We start from the raw sequence: 19,534 nt of genomic DNA on the forward strand, positions 1-19,534 counted from the left end.
GGATCATTATTGCCAATGGGGAATCCATCTGAGTTACCCAGGGGTTTAAAGGAGGGGCTGTTTTTTGAGGTAGAGGCACCAAAATTTCAGTGTAGCTTCTGCTGCTCCCCTCAAAAGACCTTCCAAATTTCAAAAATATTGGACTGGGAGACTAATTTTATGCCCCCCCCCCAAAAAAAAGTGCCCCCATCCTGCCTTATTTCCAGTGGTAGTGGGAAAACATCAAAAAAAGAAGAAGAAGAAGAAGAAAAGAAAAAGGACTGATGTCAAACCAGTGGAAACTGAAGGTAGTGGGATTTTTCCCAGCCCTGCAAATCCAGTGCATGTACAGAGTACCCAGAAGAACAAGTGCCACGGTGACAATGCCACCTCAACAAATCCAAGCAAATGGGTATTGAAATGAAAGCCAGCAAACGTACAGAATACCCAGCAGAATAAGTGCATGTACAGAGTGCTCAAAGATGGTACCCAAGCTTCCATTGTTTTCAATGGAGTGTAAAAAGGAAGCATTTAAGGGAAAGTGCTGAGTTTTGCTGGACACTAGTACATTACACTGATACAGCTCAATACTCTGGACATGCACTGAGTACACTGGGCTTGGGGACAAAAATCTTGGATTTGCTGGAGTGGCATTGGTTCTGTTGGGCACTCTATACACACACTGACTGTTCTAGGCTTGCAAAGAAATCCTTGCTTGAATTTGTTGAGCTGGCATTGATGCAGTGGTACTGGTTCTGCAAAAATCCTCCCCCCCCCTACTGCAGAGGCTCTAGTTTATCTTCAGTCTCTGCTTTTTAGCGATTTCCCCCTCTTCCATTGGAAATAATGGAGGATGAGGACACCTTAGGAGGCTCATAGAATTAGACTCCCTGGTTCAATCTTTTTGAAACTTGGGATGAGGGGATGTTTGAATGGAGGCACCAGCAGTTGTGCTGGAAATTTGGGCCCTCCACCTAAAAAAAAAAAGATTCATTTTTTTATTTATTTCTTCAATTTGTATCCCGCCACGAGCCCATTGGTCTCGTGGCGGATAACATAGTCTTAAAACCCCATTAAAAGACTTAAAAACCCATAACATGGCGGATACTCTCCCAACCTAATTCACCAACCCAACTAGAGGCGTTGAGAGCATGGGCTGGTGTGATGTCCACAGGCCCACAACCTCCCTTCTCCGGGGAGATCCCAACATAGATGGAAGGACCAAAAAGTGTGTAAATTATTCCTGGTTGTTTCAGGTTATCCTAGTTTGCAGTCATTTGCCTTAAATATCTAGATTGACACACATTTTGGTAAACATTTAATATTTTGTATCTTTTGTAGGGTCATAAATGTGCAGTGCTTTACTTAGACAGAGCTGTGTTCTTTGAGTAGGAAAGCTATCAGTAGCAGATACTTCAGAATTGTCTTTCACATGAAGAGGATTTCCTTTTGACTTATCTGGCTTGTGGATATGTATCTTTGATTTCTTACAAAACTGTTTTTCTTATTGCCACTAGTTTGACACCATATTGATTTAATACAAGGTTACTAGGAGATGAGGTGATTGCACTTAATGGCAACATCTCTTCTGAAGCTAGCTGAGTAGATAGAAAGTCATTAATCTGAGACCCACTCAGACCACAAGATAGAAAGTGTGAATACAAACTCAGTAATAAATTTGTAGATGGTCTTGAGCAAGCCTCTTGTCATTAAATTATAAATAAATAAAACTATCAGTTGTACTTTAAACTATGCATGTCTATAGACTGCATTTACAATGCAATCCTAAATAGAGTTTATACCCTTTGAAGCCTGCAGATTTCAGTGGACCTTATATAACTCTGTTTGGAATAATCTTGTTTAGGATTACTCTGCTAAAGGGGTAAATTGAGGTTTTGTCTCTGTATGTTTAGATATATTGAGTTGTTTGATTATATTTAAAGTTCGTCTGAATCATCTGCATCAAGCTTGGTTGCTGAACTTCAAGAAAAACTCCAGGAGGAGAAACAGAAGTTTTTGGAGCAGCTTGAAGAACATGAGAAGAGAAAAAATGAGGAAATGCAAAACATTCGAACATCACTCACTGCAGAACAGCAGGTAAAATGGACTTGATTATGCATACCGTATTTGCCGGCCCCCCAACATTTCCACTCAAAATACAGTACTATGGGCCACTATGGGCAGCTATGTCTATCCCAACTGAAGTGCACCCGGCGTATAGGACGACCCCCCCACATGGAGGCATTTTTTTCAGAGGGAAAAAGTAGTCTTATACGCCAGCAAATACTGTACTTCTTGGAGTCAAAGGGGATTAAAATAACGTGGAACTGCTGCTTTTTTTCTTGGGGGGGGGGGTCTAGGCTGAGTAGTAGAAGTCATCCCTCAAAATTCCAGAAGATGTTGATGGTATCCTGTTAGTTTCATCTGTAAAGGAATGACTACCTTCAAAGGCTAATACAGCTAGTCTTAGATCATAAATAGGGATAGGCATGGACTACAGTTTTGTGGTTCATGGCTGAATCAGAAACTGATATGCCAGTTTGTTAACCAAGCCAATTTGTATTAATGCTTGAGTTATTTAAACCCCTGCTTTTTGCCCACCATGGTGGTAAGTAGAAAGGGGTTAAATGGCTCAGAGCCATTTAAACTCCTGCTTTCTACTTCCTGCCACTTTTCACAGGGAGCAGAAAGCAATGATTAAAAGTCTCCAAGCCATTTAGTTCAAACACTTGAACAACGGTGACCTCAGCTGTTTTTTGTGAAGAGCAAAAAGCAGAGCTTTAAATGGCTTTGAGCCATTTAAACCCCTGATTTCTGCATTTCATGAACCACCACAAATTGCATCAGAACTCATGAAAGTTCAAGGCTACTCTGCAGTTTGCAAACCACGAATCACCAAAAATTTGTTATCACCCTTTGTTCGTGATGCAGTTCATGACCATCCCTCCCTGTAAACATTGGCTTCATTAGAGGGAACACCTAACTAATCACTGCTGTTATTAATTTTTTATTAATTAAGGATTCATGTTTCTCACCCATTCATTTTTACCGTGTTGAATACACATTTTTACTTTTCCATATTTAAGATAAATAATAATGTAAATAATGTAATTTCAGAAGTATTTGTGATGTCCAAAGGAGACATTGACAACAGTGGATTTCTGATTCCTACACGTCATGATGCTCTATTAATGACAGATCAGTGATACAGCTTTGGAGAAGATATAAATTGCGATGCATTCCTTTTTATTAAGTACAATCTTTATTAAAGATTTCCTGACTAATGTTTCAAGTAGTTAATAATGTAGCTTGCTTTCTTAGCTGCTTTAGTTTGAATTTGGAAGTTGTAGAAGTCAACATTTTTATTTCAATGCTTCATATTTGTGTGATTGAAAATAGTATTATATTTGTATTTCCAGACTACCTTCAACACTGTTCTAACAAGAGAAAAAATGAAAAAAGAAAATATAATAAATGATCTTAGTGATAAATTAAAAATGGTTACACAACAGCAAGAAAGGGATAAGGGTAGGTACAATATTGTAAGTTCATGTAAGTGAAATCCAAATAATTGTTTTGCAGTTTATCTGAATATTCAATTATAATCTTTGCTTGCCTTAGATCTGATAGAAACTCTTTCTGAAGATCGAGCTCGTTTACTTGAAGAAAAGAAGAAACTTGAAGAAGAAGTTAATAAGTTGAGAAGTAGTAGTTCTATTCCATCAGCTTACTTAGCTCCTACTTCAGAACCTTCTGGAGCTTGTGCAGCAGATTTCACAGCAGACACTGAACGATTGACTTCAGATGCACCTGAAGAAGGAAAAATGGATTCTGCAATGGAAACCAGCATGATGGCTGTAAAGTAAGTTGAGTAGGTTTTGTTCAAATGTATATATTTCCGAATGCTAGTGAACAAATCAGGCACTTGGAGTTAAACATTGGATTAGAACCAGTAGAAAAGCACATGGAAGTAGTTGGGGAAGTTGATCACCCCCAAATCCTGCTATGCACATTTTGTAAATATGCCTTCTTTCCCCAATATATAGTGCCACGGTATGAGAACAATTAAGAATCATCAGTTACCGTGTTTTATATATTTATTTACAAAATTTGTACTCCACCTTTCTGCTCCATCCAGGTCATCAAGACAGCTGTCTGTTAAAACCAGCATTATAAAATCATAAAAACAATTAAAACCAGAACAAATATACGTATATAAAAGCATAGAGAACAATAATTAAAACATAGGACCTATGAAGGATTACTAAGGAAACACAAAATGAAAGGCTTCACCCTCTAGTGGAAGACAGCAGGGCTTGCAAGATGGAGCTTTTCCACCAGGTCTTTGGTTGAGACCAGGGTGGGTTAGATCTGGGCCCCTCACTGACTAGCCAGGTCATCAGGCACCCTGGAATTGCCCCCAAGGCACTATGCCATCATATGGTCTGTTATATTGGCGGGGAGGCTATCACTGGCCCGGGGGGGAGGATTTTTATAAAAATTTTATTATTGTTTTAGGGGGTTTTAATGTGTATTTATGATTGCAATCCACCATGAGCCATGTTATGGGAGTGGTGGGATATAAAGAAAATAATAAATAAATAGCATCAGAAAGGGACAAATACTCCTAGGAAGAGTTCTACAGTTTTGATGCCAGGAAGGCCCCCTCTCAGATTGCCATGCTTTATCCCAGTACATGGAGATACATTGTCTCACAATGTCTCACCAATCACGTGTTGCTAATACAAATGACTATGTAAGTACCTGGGGGAAAATGTGACTAGACAAAATTACCATTTTAAGAATTATTATCAGAAGACCAAGAAAGTAATTCAAGCAGCTCTATCCAGATGGAAAAAGTTAAGAATCTCGTGGTTGGACAGAATTTCAGCAATAAAAATGAATATACTTCCAAAGTTAAACTTCTTATTTGAAATGTTGCCAATATATTTAGAAGAAAGAATTTTGTCAGAGTGGCAAAAGACAGGTAAATAAATGTATATTGAGCAGCAACCAACGATAAAGAGTTCTTCAAGATGGAAAATGGGTGTGGGTGGCAATTCCAAATATAAAGCTGTATTATCAAGTGGCCAGCCTGGTTTAGATTACAGATTGGATTAAAGTCCGTAGCAAGTTTATCTAGTATGAGAACAGTGGTTAAATTCGCAGCGAGAAAAAAACCCTTGTATAATGCAACCATGCCACCACTTGGGAAATCAATCAATCAATCAAATACCTTTATTGGCATAATCATAACAAAACATCTATATAAAAGACAAGGTGATTCAGATCCCAGATCACTTGGAGGCTTGGGAAATATACACGACTATACAAATGATCAGACAATATCATATAAAATGTTATCAGTTGCTGAAACTTGTTATATATAAATACAATAAATAAATAGATAGTGTGGCATATGTGGCACATCCAATAAATTTAGAAAAACTTCGCCTGGAATGTCAAGTAATTTAATATTGATGTTCATTTTAAACTCCATTTCCAGTTGTTCCTTTGTGCTGCAGTCTGTCTGTACCATGTTACATGTTGTATTCAAGGCTTCCCCAGTCCTCAGGCTTTTGGGGAGAAAAAGAAAGCTACTAAAAAAGGAGCAAACAGCAATGATCCATTCCACCAGTGCATTACTACTTTTAGATTTCTGGATCCAAGATTGTGCCAAGTAACCAAAGACATGCTTGTTCACAATTTGACTTTTTTTTTTTTTTAGTGAAAATGCTCAGATGTTGTCTGAAGAAAAACAAAAGATCATGTTGTTAGAAAAAGTGAGTAATTCTCTCCTGTTAAGTGTTTGTGAAGCTTGTTATGATTTCTCAGTATGCATGTTAATGTATGAATGTATTCTCATCTAATTGCTGATGCAATTATCATAGTGAATGTTTGTTCTTAGTAGTAGCAAAGTGGCCTGAATTATATGGGAACTGTCATTTCCTTTGATGGCTAACCACTGGATCAGTAAGAAAGGCACAGCAAGGGGTAGTTCTATTCCTCTACATTTTTGCTCCCTTTTTTGGGAGGACTCTCAAATGAAAATTCCCTCCAACTGAAGTGTCTATTCCCTGTTTAGAGATATCAACAACTTAAGGGGAGGGCACTTTGCATGGGTTTCTGTCTGTTGCATTCCAATATTTACAGCTAAATCACTTTTTTCCCCCATTGTTGTTGTTGTTATGTGCGAAGTCGTGTCCGACCCATCGCGACCCCATGGACAATGATCCTCCAGGCCTTCCTGTCCTCTACCATTCCCTGGAGTCCATTTAAGTTTGCACCTACTGCTTCAGTGACTCCATCCAGCCACCTCATTCTCTGTCGTCCCCTTCTTCTTTTGCCCTCGATAGCTCCCAGCATTAGGCTCTTCTCCAGGGAGTCCTTCCTTCTCATGAGGTGGCCAAAATATTTGAGTTTCATCTTCAGGATCTGGCCTTCTAAAGAGCAGTCAGGGCTGATCTCCTCTAGGACTGACCGGTTTGTTCGCCTTGCAGTCCAAGGGACTCGCAAGAGTCTTCTCCAGCACCAGAGTTCAAAAGCCTCAATTCTTTGACGCTCGGCCTTCCTTATGGTCCAACTTTCGCAGCCATACATTGCAACTGGGAAGACCATAGCCTTGACTAAACGCACTTTTGTTGGCAGGGTGATGTCTCTGCTTTTTAGGATGCTGTCTAGATTTGCCATAGCTTTCCTCCCCAGGAGCAAGCGTCTTTTAATTTCTTTGCTGCAGTCCCCATCTGCAGTGATCTTGGAGCCCAGGAAAATAAAATCTGTCACTATCTCCATTTCTTCCCCTTCTATTTGCCAGGAATTGAGAGGGCCGGATGCCATGATCTTTGTTTTCTTGATGTTGAGTTTCAAGCCAACTTTCGCACTCTCCTCCTTCACCCGCATCAACAGGCTCTTTAGTTCCTCTTCACTTTCTGCCATTAGAGTGGTATCATCTGCATATCTGAGGTTGTTGATATTTCTCCCTGCAATCTTGATCCCAATTTGTGACTCCTCTAATCCCGCATTTCTCATGATGTGCTCTGCATACAAGTTAAATAGGCAAGGCGACAGTATACAGCCTTGCCGAACTCCTTTCTCAATTTTGAACCAGTCAGTGATTCCATGTTCAGTTCTCACTGTTGCTTCTTGACCTGCATATAAATTTCTCAAGAGACAAATAAGATGCTCTGGTATTCCCATCTCTTTAAGAACTTGCCACAATTTGTTGTGTTCCACACAATCAAAGGCTTTAGCATAGTCAATGAAGCAGAAGTAGACGTTCTTCTGGTACTCCCTAGCTTTCTCCATGATCCAGCGTATGTTGGCAATTTGATCTCTAGTTCCTCTGCCTCTTCGAAATCCTGCCTGTACTTCTGGAAGTTCTCGGTCCACATATTGCTGGAGCCTAGCTTGTAGGATTTTGAGCATAACTTTGCTAGCATGAGAAATTAGTGCAATGGTGCGGTAGTTTGAACATTCTTTGGCATTGCCCTTCTTTGGAATTGGAATGTAAACTGACCTTTTCCAATCCTGTGGCCATTGTTGAGTTTTCCAAATTTGCTGGCATATTGAGTGTAGCACTTTTACTGCATCATCCTTTAAGATTTTGAATAGTTCAACTGGAATGCTGTCACCACCACTAGCTTTATTGTTACTCAGACTTCCTAAGGCCCATTTGACTTCACATTCCAGGATGTCTGGCTCCAGGTCAGTCACTACCCCATTGTGATTATCAGGGATGTTAAGCTCGCTCTTGTATAGTTCTTCTGTATAATTTTGCCACCTTTGTTTAATCTCTTCTGCTTCTGTGAGGTCCCTACCATTTTGGTCCCTTATCATACCTATCTTTGCATGAAACGTTCTCTTCATATCTCCAATTTTCTTGAAAAGATCTCTGGTCCTCCCGATTCTATTGTTTTCTTCTATTTGTTTGCACTGTTCATTTAAGAAGGCATTCTTATCTCTTCTAGCTTTTCTCTGGAATTCTGCATTCAGTTGGGTGTATCTTTCTCTTTCTCCCTTGCCTTTCACTTCCCTTCTCTCCTTAGCTATTTGTAAAGCTTCCTCAGACAGCCATTTTGATTTCTTGCATTTCTTTTTCTTTGGGATGGTTTTAGTTGCTACCTCTTGTACAATGTTGCGAACCTCCATCCATAGTTCTTCAGGCACTCTGTCTATCAGATCTAATTCCTTAAATCTATTTGTCACCTCCACTGTGTATTCGTCGGGGATATGATTTAGTTCATACCTGAGTGGCCTAGTGCTTTTCCCTACTTTCTTCAATTTAAGCCTAAATTTTGCAACAAGAAGCTCATGATCTGAACCACAATCAGCTCCTGGTCTTGTTTTTATTGACTGGATAGAACTTTTCCATCTTTGGCTGCAGAGCACATAGTCAATCTGATTTCTGTGTTGACCGTCTGGTGATGTCCATGTGTAGAGTCGTCTCTTGGGTTGCTGGAAAAGAGTGTTTGCTATGACCATTGTATTCTCTTGACAAAATTCTACCAGCATGTGCCCTGCTTCATTTTGTACTCCAAGACCAAACTTGCCTGTTATCCCAGTTATCTTTTGGCTTCCTACTTTAGCATTCCAATCCCCCATGATGATAAGCACATCATTTTTGGGCGTTGCTTCTAGAAGGTGTTGTAGGGCTTCATAGAACTGATCAACTTCATCCTCTTCAGCAGCAGTGGTTGGGGCGTAGACCTGGATCACTGTGATGTTGAATGGTTTGCCTTGGATTCGAACTGAGATCATTCTGTCATTTTGGGGATTGTATCCCAAGACTGCTTTTCCTACTCGCTTATTGATTATGAAGGCTACTCCATTTCTTCTGCGAGATTCTTGTCCACAGTAGTATACCTGATGGTCATCTGAATTAAATTCACCCATTCCTGTCCATTTTAGTTCACTGATTCCTAAAATGTCGATGTTCAGTCTTGTCATTTCTTGTTTAACCACGTCCAGCTTGCCTTGATTCATGGATCTGACGTTCCAGGTTCCTATGGAATAAAAATCTTTACAGCATCGGACTGTCTTTTTGCCACCAGTTACTTCCACAACTGAGCGTCCTTTCGGCTTTGGCCCAGCCGCTTCATTCATTCTGGCGCTACTCGTACTAGCCGTCTGCTCATCCCCAGTAGCATATTGGACACCTTCCGACCTGAGGGGCTCATCTTCCAGCGTCATATCGTTATGCCTATTGGAACTGTCCATAGAGTTTTCATGGCAAAGATACTGGAGTGGTTTGCCATTTCCTTCTCCAGTGGATCACCTTTTGTCAGAGCCCTCAGCTATGACCTGTCCGTCTTGGGTGGCCCTGCACGGCATAGCTCATAGCTTCACTGAACTACGCAAGCCCCCTTGCCACAACAAGGCAGCGATCCTTGAAGGGGGTTTTCCCCCATAGAAACTCACAGATGTTACTACATTAATATTCCTTTTTTTTAAAAAAATGTGTGAAAATACCTATTTTGGGATAGATACATAATTTTATCCATATTTTAGGCACTGACTTCCAGTATACATGGTGCAGGTTTTTCAGCTCAGATTTAGAGAAATAGGGAGCCTGACTTCAGAATTGAGAATAAGAGCAGAAGATGGAATTGTCCTCCTGACAAACATGCATACTCACAAGTGGCTGCTGTCCCATAGTACCAACTTGATATGTGGCATTTTATATGCAGTTCTCAGATTTCTGCCATCAACTGTGAGACAATTTCACATGACAAGTTCTTCAGATTCAGTTCCATCATAGTACACATATATAGATGGCTCTTGAGGCCGCAAACATGTAGAATTCTGAGGATTTCTTACCATGGTTGACTGCTCTGCCAGCCGGTGTGGAAAAAATTCTTATGGAAATTGGGTTCCTGATATATAGGTGGTCCAAACTGTCCATGCATTTATTGTTACTAACATATCAGAAGCTAGTTCTCACTCAGTGTGGTAGGGTTTATAAGCTTTCATCTGGCATGGTGGATTAAGGCCATAATTTCTATGTGGTATTTTCTGGTATTTAAAAAACGTATCTTTATTGAAATCCTGTGTAAACAGGTATAGTATTAATATATAGCGAACCATTTTTAAGGTTTTAAAAATTAAAGATTTTGTGTGCTTTCCATTTTTAGACACTGCAGTTGAAAGAAGAGGAAAATAAGAGACTTAATCAAAGATTGGTAAGCACATTTATGTAATGATAAACACTGTTCAAAAACAAAAATATAGTCAAATAGAAACTAGCACTTTGCAGCCTCAAAATATGTTGCCTGACAAATGTGGTGATGAGCAGAAATTTCTCCCAGGAAGAATGAATGTTAGGACAATTCTGTCTGGTAAACTTGTTTCCATGAGTATAGATAGGCCTAAGTTTTCTATATCACTTCAGGAAGAAGCATGTTTTAAGAATTTGATCTCTGTTGAAATTTTCTACTAGCATGTAAGTACCAGTATTTAGATTTGACAAATTCTCAGGAAGTATAGCTCTGGCCATATCCATTGTTCATAAGGCAATTTATAATTTGATCAATTCAATTTTAAGCCATATTTCTCTTTGCTAAAGCTTCAGAACAACAATCAGTCATACAGAGCACACAAATTAGTACATATACTTGACTAACCTTTTCAATGGTGAGAGCAAAGCAAGAGATGGAGGGCCATGCAGAACTGGTGTTTTCATGCATGCCTACTGCAAGGGTTAAACTTGCAGTTCCAACTCTTTTCCAAAGTTCCAGGAAGCTGTGCTCCTAAGCTATTATGCTATTTTTGAAGTACTGTATGAATTTCTTCAAGATGTGCCCCAAAGAGGGGACAACAGGCCACCAGTGACTTTCTCGCACATGTCTTGGCCAGCCTTTCCTTGCTTCCAGACAACTGTTCAAAACTGTTCATCTTAAAATACTGGCCTCCCTACCTGAGAATACATCCAATCTACTAAACCCTCTCAACATCAAGTAGCCACCTCTGTAAGCGTATATATTGAAAAATCTGTTTAATAAAGTATTATGAATGTAACTTGTTTTAAACATGTTGTGAGCCGTCCTGAGCTGGACAGGGAAGAGTAGCCAAAAAAAAAAATCTCCCAACCTAGAATAGCTTCTAAAACCGCAGAGGCACAAAGCCAAGGACTGCACCCTGTAAAAAAATATCAACAGAGAATATAACAATAGGACTTAACAAGCACAGCCATATTTGGCTAAACCAGTTGTCCCTGGTTTGGAGGAAGGCTCCATCATGAAACCACCAAGTAAGAGTTCATCAGGAAGTGTAACACCATCTCCTAATGACGTGAAATAACTCAGACATACCTTAGCAAAACCAGGGAGACATGATCACCAATTAGTACCTTATAGATTCTTGATGACATATATATCAACTGGTATTTCTTGCATTTCAAGGCTCTTCGACCCTAAAGTTTACATTTTTTGTTTATAACATTGAATGTACATGTCTGCCTAGTGAAGGTTTGTTATACACATTTGACAAAGTGGAGTTTATTTCATGTAAGTTTAAGCTACAATAAAAAGTTGTTAGCATTTTAAACTTCCACAGGATTCGTGTTTATTTAGGTGTCTGCCAGGTTCTATGGTTGGTTTCCCCCTCAGTTGCTACTTTGACTTTTGTGCTGTTCTGAGAGTAGAATTGCTGCATATCTTTGATAATGAATGTAGAGTCTGGTAGCACCTTTAAGACCAACAAAATTTTATTCAAGCTATGAGTTTCCTCAGATCCAATATCTCTGAGAAAGTGTGCATGCACACAAGCGCTCATAACTTGAATAAAATTTTGTTGGTCTTAAAGGTGCCACTGGACTCAAAATTTGTTCTGCTGCTCCAGACCAACACGGCTACCCACTTCAATCTACCTTTGATAATGATATACAAATAATCTTTTGGACATTCATAGTAGTCTATGTGCAGATTAACTAGAAGGGGTGACTAAATGCAACTCTTTTGGACATCCCAGAATCGTTTAAGGATCTTGGATGTTGCCATGTCCTAAGCTTACTATGAACAGCTTATAATAAACTATCTTCAAGAAAGTTAAGGCATAGATGATCAGAGAATCAACATCCAAAGTAGATTTTTTTTAAGCAAGGAAAGAAGGATGGCAGATTATTGGTTGTATGATCTTATCCTAGCCAGCAAAGGGCTTGGGTTCAGATCCTAGAGCTTGTTTGTTTATGTAGTGCATCTTTATCCAGACCTTCCTCCAAGGAGTTCAGGTGCTATCTGTGATTCTCCCCTCATCTGTTTTATCATCACAGTAGTTCTTTGCAAAACAGTGATGGGCCCAGGGTCGCCCAACAAGCAGTCTAGGGGTTGGAATTTGGGTCATTGCAGGGCAGTCCTCTGTTCCAGAGCATGTTCTTTGGGCACTAAATGTTTCCACTAATGCAAGATCACTGTCCTTTCATGAGCCAAAACTGCCGAGCACCAAGGAACATGTCCATGAACCATCCTTTGAATGTACAGGGCTCAGTGCAAGGGGAAGTAAGGCATAGGATCCAAGCTAACAGGCTTACAATAGGCTTTCACCTAAGTTGGTCAGGTACCCAGATCACAGATGGCTACGTTCTAGTAACCTTTATAACAGCAGAAGAGAGGGAGGGATTATGTATCTAAATATCAAATTCGAATTGTTGATTCAGAGATCCTGCAGGTATATACCAAATTAATCTAGTTATTTATTTATTTATTTATTTATTTATTTATTTATTAGATTTATATACCGCCCTCCCCGAAGGCTCAGGGCGGTTTACATTAAACTAATCAACAATACATGAAACAGTCTTCATTAAAAACATACAGTAATTAATAACAGTATCACAGTATAACAATATAACAGTATAACATTATAACATTAATAATATTAACTGATAATAACAAAGTAACTGTATAACATTAAATAGTAATAATACAATAGGTCCAGGAATCTTGGTGGATTTCGGAGGGGGGGGGGGCTTGCTGGCGTTTATTGGTTGTGTCTGGCCTCAGCCAAATGTCTGGTGGAGGAGCTCCCTTTTGCAGGCCCTGCGGAACTGCTTTATCTCCGTCAGGGCCCTGATCTCATCTGGGAGCTCGTTCCACCAGATGGGGGCCAGGACAGAGAAGGCCCTGGCCCTGGTTGAGGCCAGGTGGACTTCTTAAGGGCCAGGGACCATTAGCCAGTTGGTGGCATTGAAGCATAGAGCTCTTTTGGGGGCATAGGCAGGGAGGTGGTCCCTCAGGTACACTGGGCCCTGACCACGTATGGCCTTGAAGTTAATTACCTGAACCTTTAGCCTGATCTAGAATTCGACTGGCAACCATTGCAGTTGATATACAATGGGCCAGGCGTGGGATCTCCATGGTGTGGCTGTGAGGATCCTGGCCACTGTATTCTGGATCAGCTAATCCCTAATTGCTACTGATGGGGAATATTCCTAACTTTCCAACCCAGAAAGAGGACATTTTATTCATTTTGTTTAAAAGATTTTGTTAAATAGATGCCAGGAAAAGAGAAAAAAAATTCTCTAAAAAGAGGACATCTGGTAACTCTATTCAAGATATTGTCTGTAAAACCTTTTATTTACGTCACAACAACAATGCTCTGATTATATGTCAGATGTTTATAACAAGGAAGAGTTGTGAAGTGTGTTCTCAGCTCAGTCTCCAGATGTATTGTGAATCTGAGGATTTCGGTTCAGTTTTCCATTGATCAGATTCTATTTTAGGGGCCTATTCTTATCTATCTGGTGCAATAAGCAGGCAAATCACCTGTGCTCAGTTTTTCAGTGATGTGATCTTTATGACTGAACACTGAAGATGCTAAATAAGTTGCTATAAAGGCAGTGATTCTAAAAAGAATGGGGAATGTCATATAGGCACCATATTCATGTTTGAGTTTTATAAAAACCTGCTCACAGTATCTAGGATCAACTCAGTCACTTCATGAAAATCATATTTTCTAATTGACCTATCCTAACAAACAGGAAGGGTGGAGTGGTAGCTTTTTCTGCTCTTTGCTTTACATGGCCAGAAGTGTAAATTTTAATTGATGCTGATTACTGTAAATATAGTGACAAGATTGTTAATGCATTAAGTGCAGCTGTGATCTAGTGAATGCAGAAAAATGTCTGATTTTCATAATAGCTTTTGTTTGCTGTTTAGCGCTCCAGGTTTTTAAAGTCAAGGACTATTGCATATATGATTAAAAGAACATTATCATTTACTGATCACTCAGTTCTCAACTTTCCTAATGTCGCAATCCTTTAATACAGTTCCTCATGTTGTGGTGACCCCCAACCATAAAATTATGCAAGCATTCTTTCACAGAAATTAAACTAAAACTGACCAATGGCATGAAGATCCATTGTTCATGATTGCATATAAATTGGTTTTTTCCCAGGGTTTCTAAGTTCAGTTCAACCTCTTGTTCCACCATGCTGATCTTGCTGTTTTCCGCTGCTCCAGACAGGCCGAATGCCCTATCTCCATCTACCCCGCAAGGCTGTTGTGGGGATGGTGCCCCTCCCGGCCAAACTGCTTGCCCTGCCACAACCCATGTGAAAGGGTTGTTCAACCCCCAAAGGGGTCCTGACTCCCAGGTTGAGAACCACCGCTCTAAAAAGCCTGCATGGTGTAATGGTTAAAAGCGGCAGCCTCTAATCTGGGGAACGGGGCTTGATTCCCCACTCCTCCTCCACATGCAGCCATCTGCATGACCTTGGGCAGTCACAGCTCTTTCAGAGCTGTTGTTTGGAGAGGAAATGAAGGTCATTGTAAGCTGTTTTGAGACTCCTTCACATAGTAAAAACTTGGGTACCCCAAAAAAGCTTTTTTCTTCTAGAGTCATTTTTCTTGGGTACAATAATCCTAAAACTATATTCTGTAAGACAGATCAATACTGGAAGAAAACATTAGGTCTGGAGAACTCCCCGTTGGTTCTTCTGAAAGGCATGCTAGCATCCTCATGTTATAATAGGTGATGATTAGATACCTGCTAAAATATTAAATCAAGCCACCTTCTTTCCCATGAGAGTTCTGCAACGCTGCTCCTCCCCAGTAAAAAGTTTAAAGACATTTAAACACCATTTTGAATTTTCATTCAGTCCTGTCTACCAGTAATCCAGGATCTGTTGTACTTAAAAGGCTACATGAAGCCTTTTTAAAGCCTGAGGGACTAGCTTATGAAGAGCGAATAGATTCTTAACTGTGTTACTGATGCTGGTTTGTCTTTTTTCACTACGCTGTTTCTTTAGAAATGGCTCTTCCCATAGGGGAAGTTCTTGTGTGTCATTTACATTGACATTCATGTGCAGCACCCTTGGCTCTTGGGAATATTTAAAAGATGAAAAGGAGATAATGACACCAAACAAATGATCTTGTGGTACTAGCAGTCATACAGTGTAGAACTTATTTTAATTTATAGGCTCCCCTTTCCAACATTTTGGACGAGAGAACATTATCTGCCATTCAGACCATATGTACTCAAATTGGGATTGTACTGTTAAAAAAAAGAGTGCCCAAAAAGGAACTTCTTGTACAGACCTTCAGGTTTAGAGGATGTAGTGGGGAGGAAGTAAAATCACTCCCTTCTTTCAGGAAAACTTTACTGACAAATATGGCAGAAGGGGCAAGTTTGTCCTTTTTGCCCTCCCCTCTGCAGCTTCCCTCCTGCATGTGCCCGTTAGTCTGAGGATTCCACTATCCCAGGAGTAAACTTTGCCAGGGCTGGAAAGGAAAGCCTGGTATAGGGGAATGCCAGAAAGATCTGCACCCATCAGTATAATCTGTAAATGGATTGTGGAATCCATCCCTGCACAACATTGCACTAGCTAACGAGGTCTAATATTTCATAACTGCCTGGTCAGAGATGAGGTCATAATAAATTAACATTTTAATAGATGTTTCCAGGAAAGCATAGAATTACTTTCTGACACTTCTCTGGGGAAGTTAGAAGAAAATAGGGAAATCCCCCAAAGCATTTCAGGGTACCTGGCAGGAATTACACAGTGAATGGAAAATGTGAGGGCAGCCTGTTGTTGTCTAAATGATAAATGATGGGATCCAGTGCAGTTTCCTATCCCCTTTCCAAGTTTTGCACTTGTTAAAATTGTCTATGGAGTTACCACAAATTAAACCATGATCAGTATCCCCCAACGTTCATCTGTTCAGAATAAGCAAGGATTTAGAACTGGTTCCCACATGTGCTGTGATATGTATTTATTATTGATCGATAAAATTGATGTTCCATTTTTCTGCCATATCAGAGCCACCTGTACAGCTAAAATAAGAATGATAAAAACACATTTGAATTATAAAAACAATTTAAAACTTGGACTAAACTAAATATTTATAAAAGCATGGAAAACAGTAATTAAAATATAACACAGGAAGGCAGATCACTAGTGAAATTATCTGCTAGTGAAAGACAGACAAAAATATCCCTAAAGAGTTGTAGTTTTGGTGCCATGGCTGGGAAGGCCCTCACATGGTTTGCCCACCCACCTAACTTTATAAAGCAAGGACACCCAAAACAGGACCTCAGAAGATGACAGTAGCAGTCAGGTAGGTTCATGTGGGAGTAAGCAGTCCTCAAGGTATGCTGGTCTAGAATGATATAAGACTTTAGAAGTCAACCCCAGCACCTTGAGTTGTGATCAGAGATAAATTGGAAGCCCATGTAAATGAGTCAAAGCTGGATATGGTCCCTATGAGGCACTACAAAATGTGTCATGACAGATTTAAAAATGCAGATAGGACATAAATAATCAAATTATACGTATGCATGCGTGTGACCTGGCCTTTAAAAATACTTACTGAAATCAGAATTAATAGACATATTTATATGAATGAAGCAAACAACATGGGAACAACTTGAAGTTACTTTGTTCAGTTGAGAGTTTGCGGGTAGAGTGTGTAATGGTGTCCCGCTTTACCAATGTTAAAACGCTAATGTAGACAAAATAGGATAATAAGTATGCTTTCTTCTTTTTACAGATGTCTCAAAGCATGTCTTCAGTGTCACTAAGACACTCTGAAAAAATAGCTATCAGAGAGTAAGTATTTATTTTGATGAACGTTAAATGAAAGTGTTTCATTCTGTTTAGATTCTTCTTTGTCTGTGGGTACTTTTTAAAAGAATTAATCACTATATCTATTTCATATTATTCTCTTAACATGTTTGAAAGCTTTTCATGAGATTCATACTCTTCCTTTTGTTTCATCTAAGCTTGTATGACATTATTAAAGTAGAGTTGACAGATCTTCCTCTGGTTGCTTGCTTTGTTTTTTAAAAGTATTGAGTGGAAGCTACATTGTATGATTAAAGTGTTTGTTGGAAAATTCCTTACCTGTAGTATGTTAAGAGACATTAAGCCATTCAGATTTGCTTGTAAATTGCATATAACCAAATACTGAAGTCTATATCTGCTATAAGGAAAGCATCTTGAGCATTTAAGATGTTGGTATATCTGAAAATTCCTAAATTGTTTGCTCACAAACCAGATGGATATGCTGTAGAGCAGGAAGAAGCAACTCAAATGACCTAGTGAGCAATGCAGATTTGCTTTAGAAAGAGGCACACAGCAGGTTCACATAGGCAGAGAATTTATGTGGTGGGATTAATGAGCAGGTCACATGTGTCTGCCTGCATGAGACTTTTAAAAAGTTTTATAGTATAATTTAATGAAGCCAAATTTGAAATCAACTTATTCATTGGCAGGATTCTTTGTTTAATTGTGTGTGTGTGTGTGTGTGTGTGTGTGTGTGTGTAGAGAGAGGAACAGTAATAAATGAAAATTAGAAATCTCCAGCTGCAGTTGGGCAGATTTTGTCCAGTGATTCCTGTTTTATGTGTTTCCTGTGTTCCCTCTCTTTATCAGGGAAATAGAGAAAGCCAGGAGGGAAAGATCAAACATAATTCTGGTAGAACCCGTTTGGGCTCATCAAATAATTTCCGATCCTGGGGCCAGTTCCTTCCCCTACCAAACCAACCTTATTTAATCAGCATCAATCAAGTGATTCATTGCAGTCTGAACCACGTCCTGATGGTTAAGATCAGTGGTTCTCAACCTTCCTAATGCTGCAACCCTTTAGTACAATTTCTCATGTTGTGGTGATTCCCAACCAGAAAATTATGCAAGTGTTCTTTCACAGAAATTAAAACGAAACTGACCAATGGCATGAAGATTGTTCATGATTGTATTTATATTGGTTATAAATTGTATATAAATTGGCGGGCGCCTTCAGAAGGAGTGGTAACAGTGGCAGCCCCCCCCCCCCCGCCAAGCTGCTCGCCCTGCCACGACCCCTGTAAAAGGGTTGTTCCCGACCCCCAGGTTGAGAACCACTGGTTTAGATGCTTCAGACTGAGACCTAATATTTTCTAAGGAGTTCAGTCATGCAAGCCTAACACTAAGAAATCCTATATGTATAAATGGAGGCAATTTCCCCTTTGGTGTTATAAGAGGGACATATTGCCTGGTGGCACATGTTTGAAAGATATATTTGATTAGTATTACACAGAAAAGATAAGGGCTCATAATTTTGTTCTTTGAAGGTTCATCAGGCTGCTATAAGTTTTCTCCTATCCTTTGTGGGTTCTTAAGGAGCTAGGTAATCTCAGCCCACCCTGTGATCCTTTAATACTCTAGTAGTCTCATAGAATTCTAGAGTTGGAAGGGGCCATACAGGCCATCAAGTCCAACCCCATGCTCAATGCAGGATCAGCTAAAAGCATCCATGATAAGTATCTGTCCAGTCACAGTTTAAAAAACCTCCAGGGAGGAAGGGCTCACCACCTGCTTGGGAAGCCAATTCCACTGCTCTGTTTGTTGTGTTAGCACAGTTAATCCTCAAGTCTTACTACATGTTCTTTGGCAGATCTTTCTATGAAACTATGTTTCTTAGATGCTGGACAGTCAGTGAGCTAACAGCTCTTTAGATAGGTCCCTCCTTTTTGAAGTTCTTTCCTGAAAGGGTAATCCTATGCTGTAGTCTTAATTTCTTCCTAAAGTAGTTTCTGGGTTCCATTTATCCCAAGATATTGGTTTCCCATGTTTTTTCTTGCACCAGGTTCTGAGAATGAAGTGCTTGTTGCATTATTTTGTTGTTAGGAGAGCATTATTATTTTACTTCAAGAGAACCCAGGAGTTTTGCAGGGGTAGAGTCCGGTTTGTTGGTTTTAGATGCCCCAAGAGAGGTAGGAGAAGTCATCTTAGACTTGATGGATTGTCAGGACCATGATGGAGTGTTATAATAGGGCAAGATTGCCATACCCATTGAACACTCATGCTCATTTCACTAGGGCAATGGCTTATTTTGCCGCTTTCCTGGATGGAATGCCTTTGACCAAGATCTGCAGAGATGTCACTGGGTTGTTAGCAAACATGTTTGTACATCACTAAGCTTTGAATTTGCCAGCAAGATGTGAGGTTCAAGTGGACAAGGCAGTTCTTCATTCAGTGTTCAAGTGAACATTCAAGTGAGATGGGATTCTCGCTCCTTGCAAGTCTTGCAGGCTTCCCTCTTGTTTTCCAGACTAATAACCAAGACAGCAGAGAATTCAAGGC

General features: G+C 39.8%; 1 protein-coding gene across 4 annotated transcripts in view; it reads left to right on the plus strand.

Moving 5' to 3' along the window:
* The window catches only part of RB1CC1 (RB1 inducible coiled-coil 1), a 79,517-nt gene that overhangs the window by 53,455 nt on the left and 6,528 nt on the right, over nucleotides 1-19,534 (plus strand). For all 4 annotated transcript variants that reach the window (XM_077352421.1, XM_077352422.1, XM_077352423.1 and 1 more), the window contains 6 exons: nucleotides 1,923-2,076; nucleotides 3,399-3,507; nucleotides 3,601-3,841; nucleotides 5,708-5,762; nucleotides 10,110-10,157; nucleotides 16,962-17,020. In XM_077352421.1, the coding sequence (XP_077208536.1) occupies nucleotides 1,923-2,076; nucleotides 3,399-3,507; nucleotides 3,601-3,841; nucleotides 5,708-5,762; nucleotides 10,110-10,157; nucleotides 16,962-17,020 (666 nt within the window). The remainder of the gene's footprint in view (nucleotides 1-1,922; nucleotides 2,077-3,398; nucleotides 3,508-3,600; nucleotides 3,842-5,707; nucleotides 5,763-10,109; nucleotides 10,158-16,961; nucleotides 17,021-19,534) is intronic.

This window comes from Paroedura picta, chromosome 9, assembly GCF_049243985.1.
Source record: "Paroedura picta isolate Pp20150507F chromosome 9, Ppicta_v3.0, whole genome shotgun sequence".
NCBI classification, from domain to species: domain Eukaryota; kingdom Metazoa; phylum Chordata; class Lepidosauria; order Squamata; family Gekkonidae; genus Paroedura; species Paroedura picta.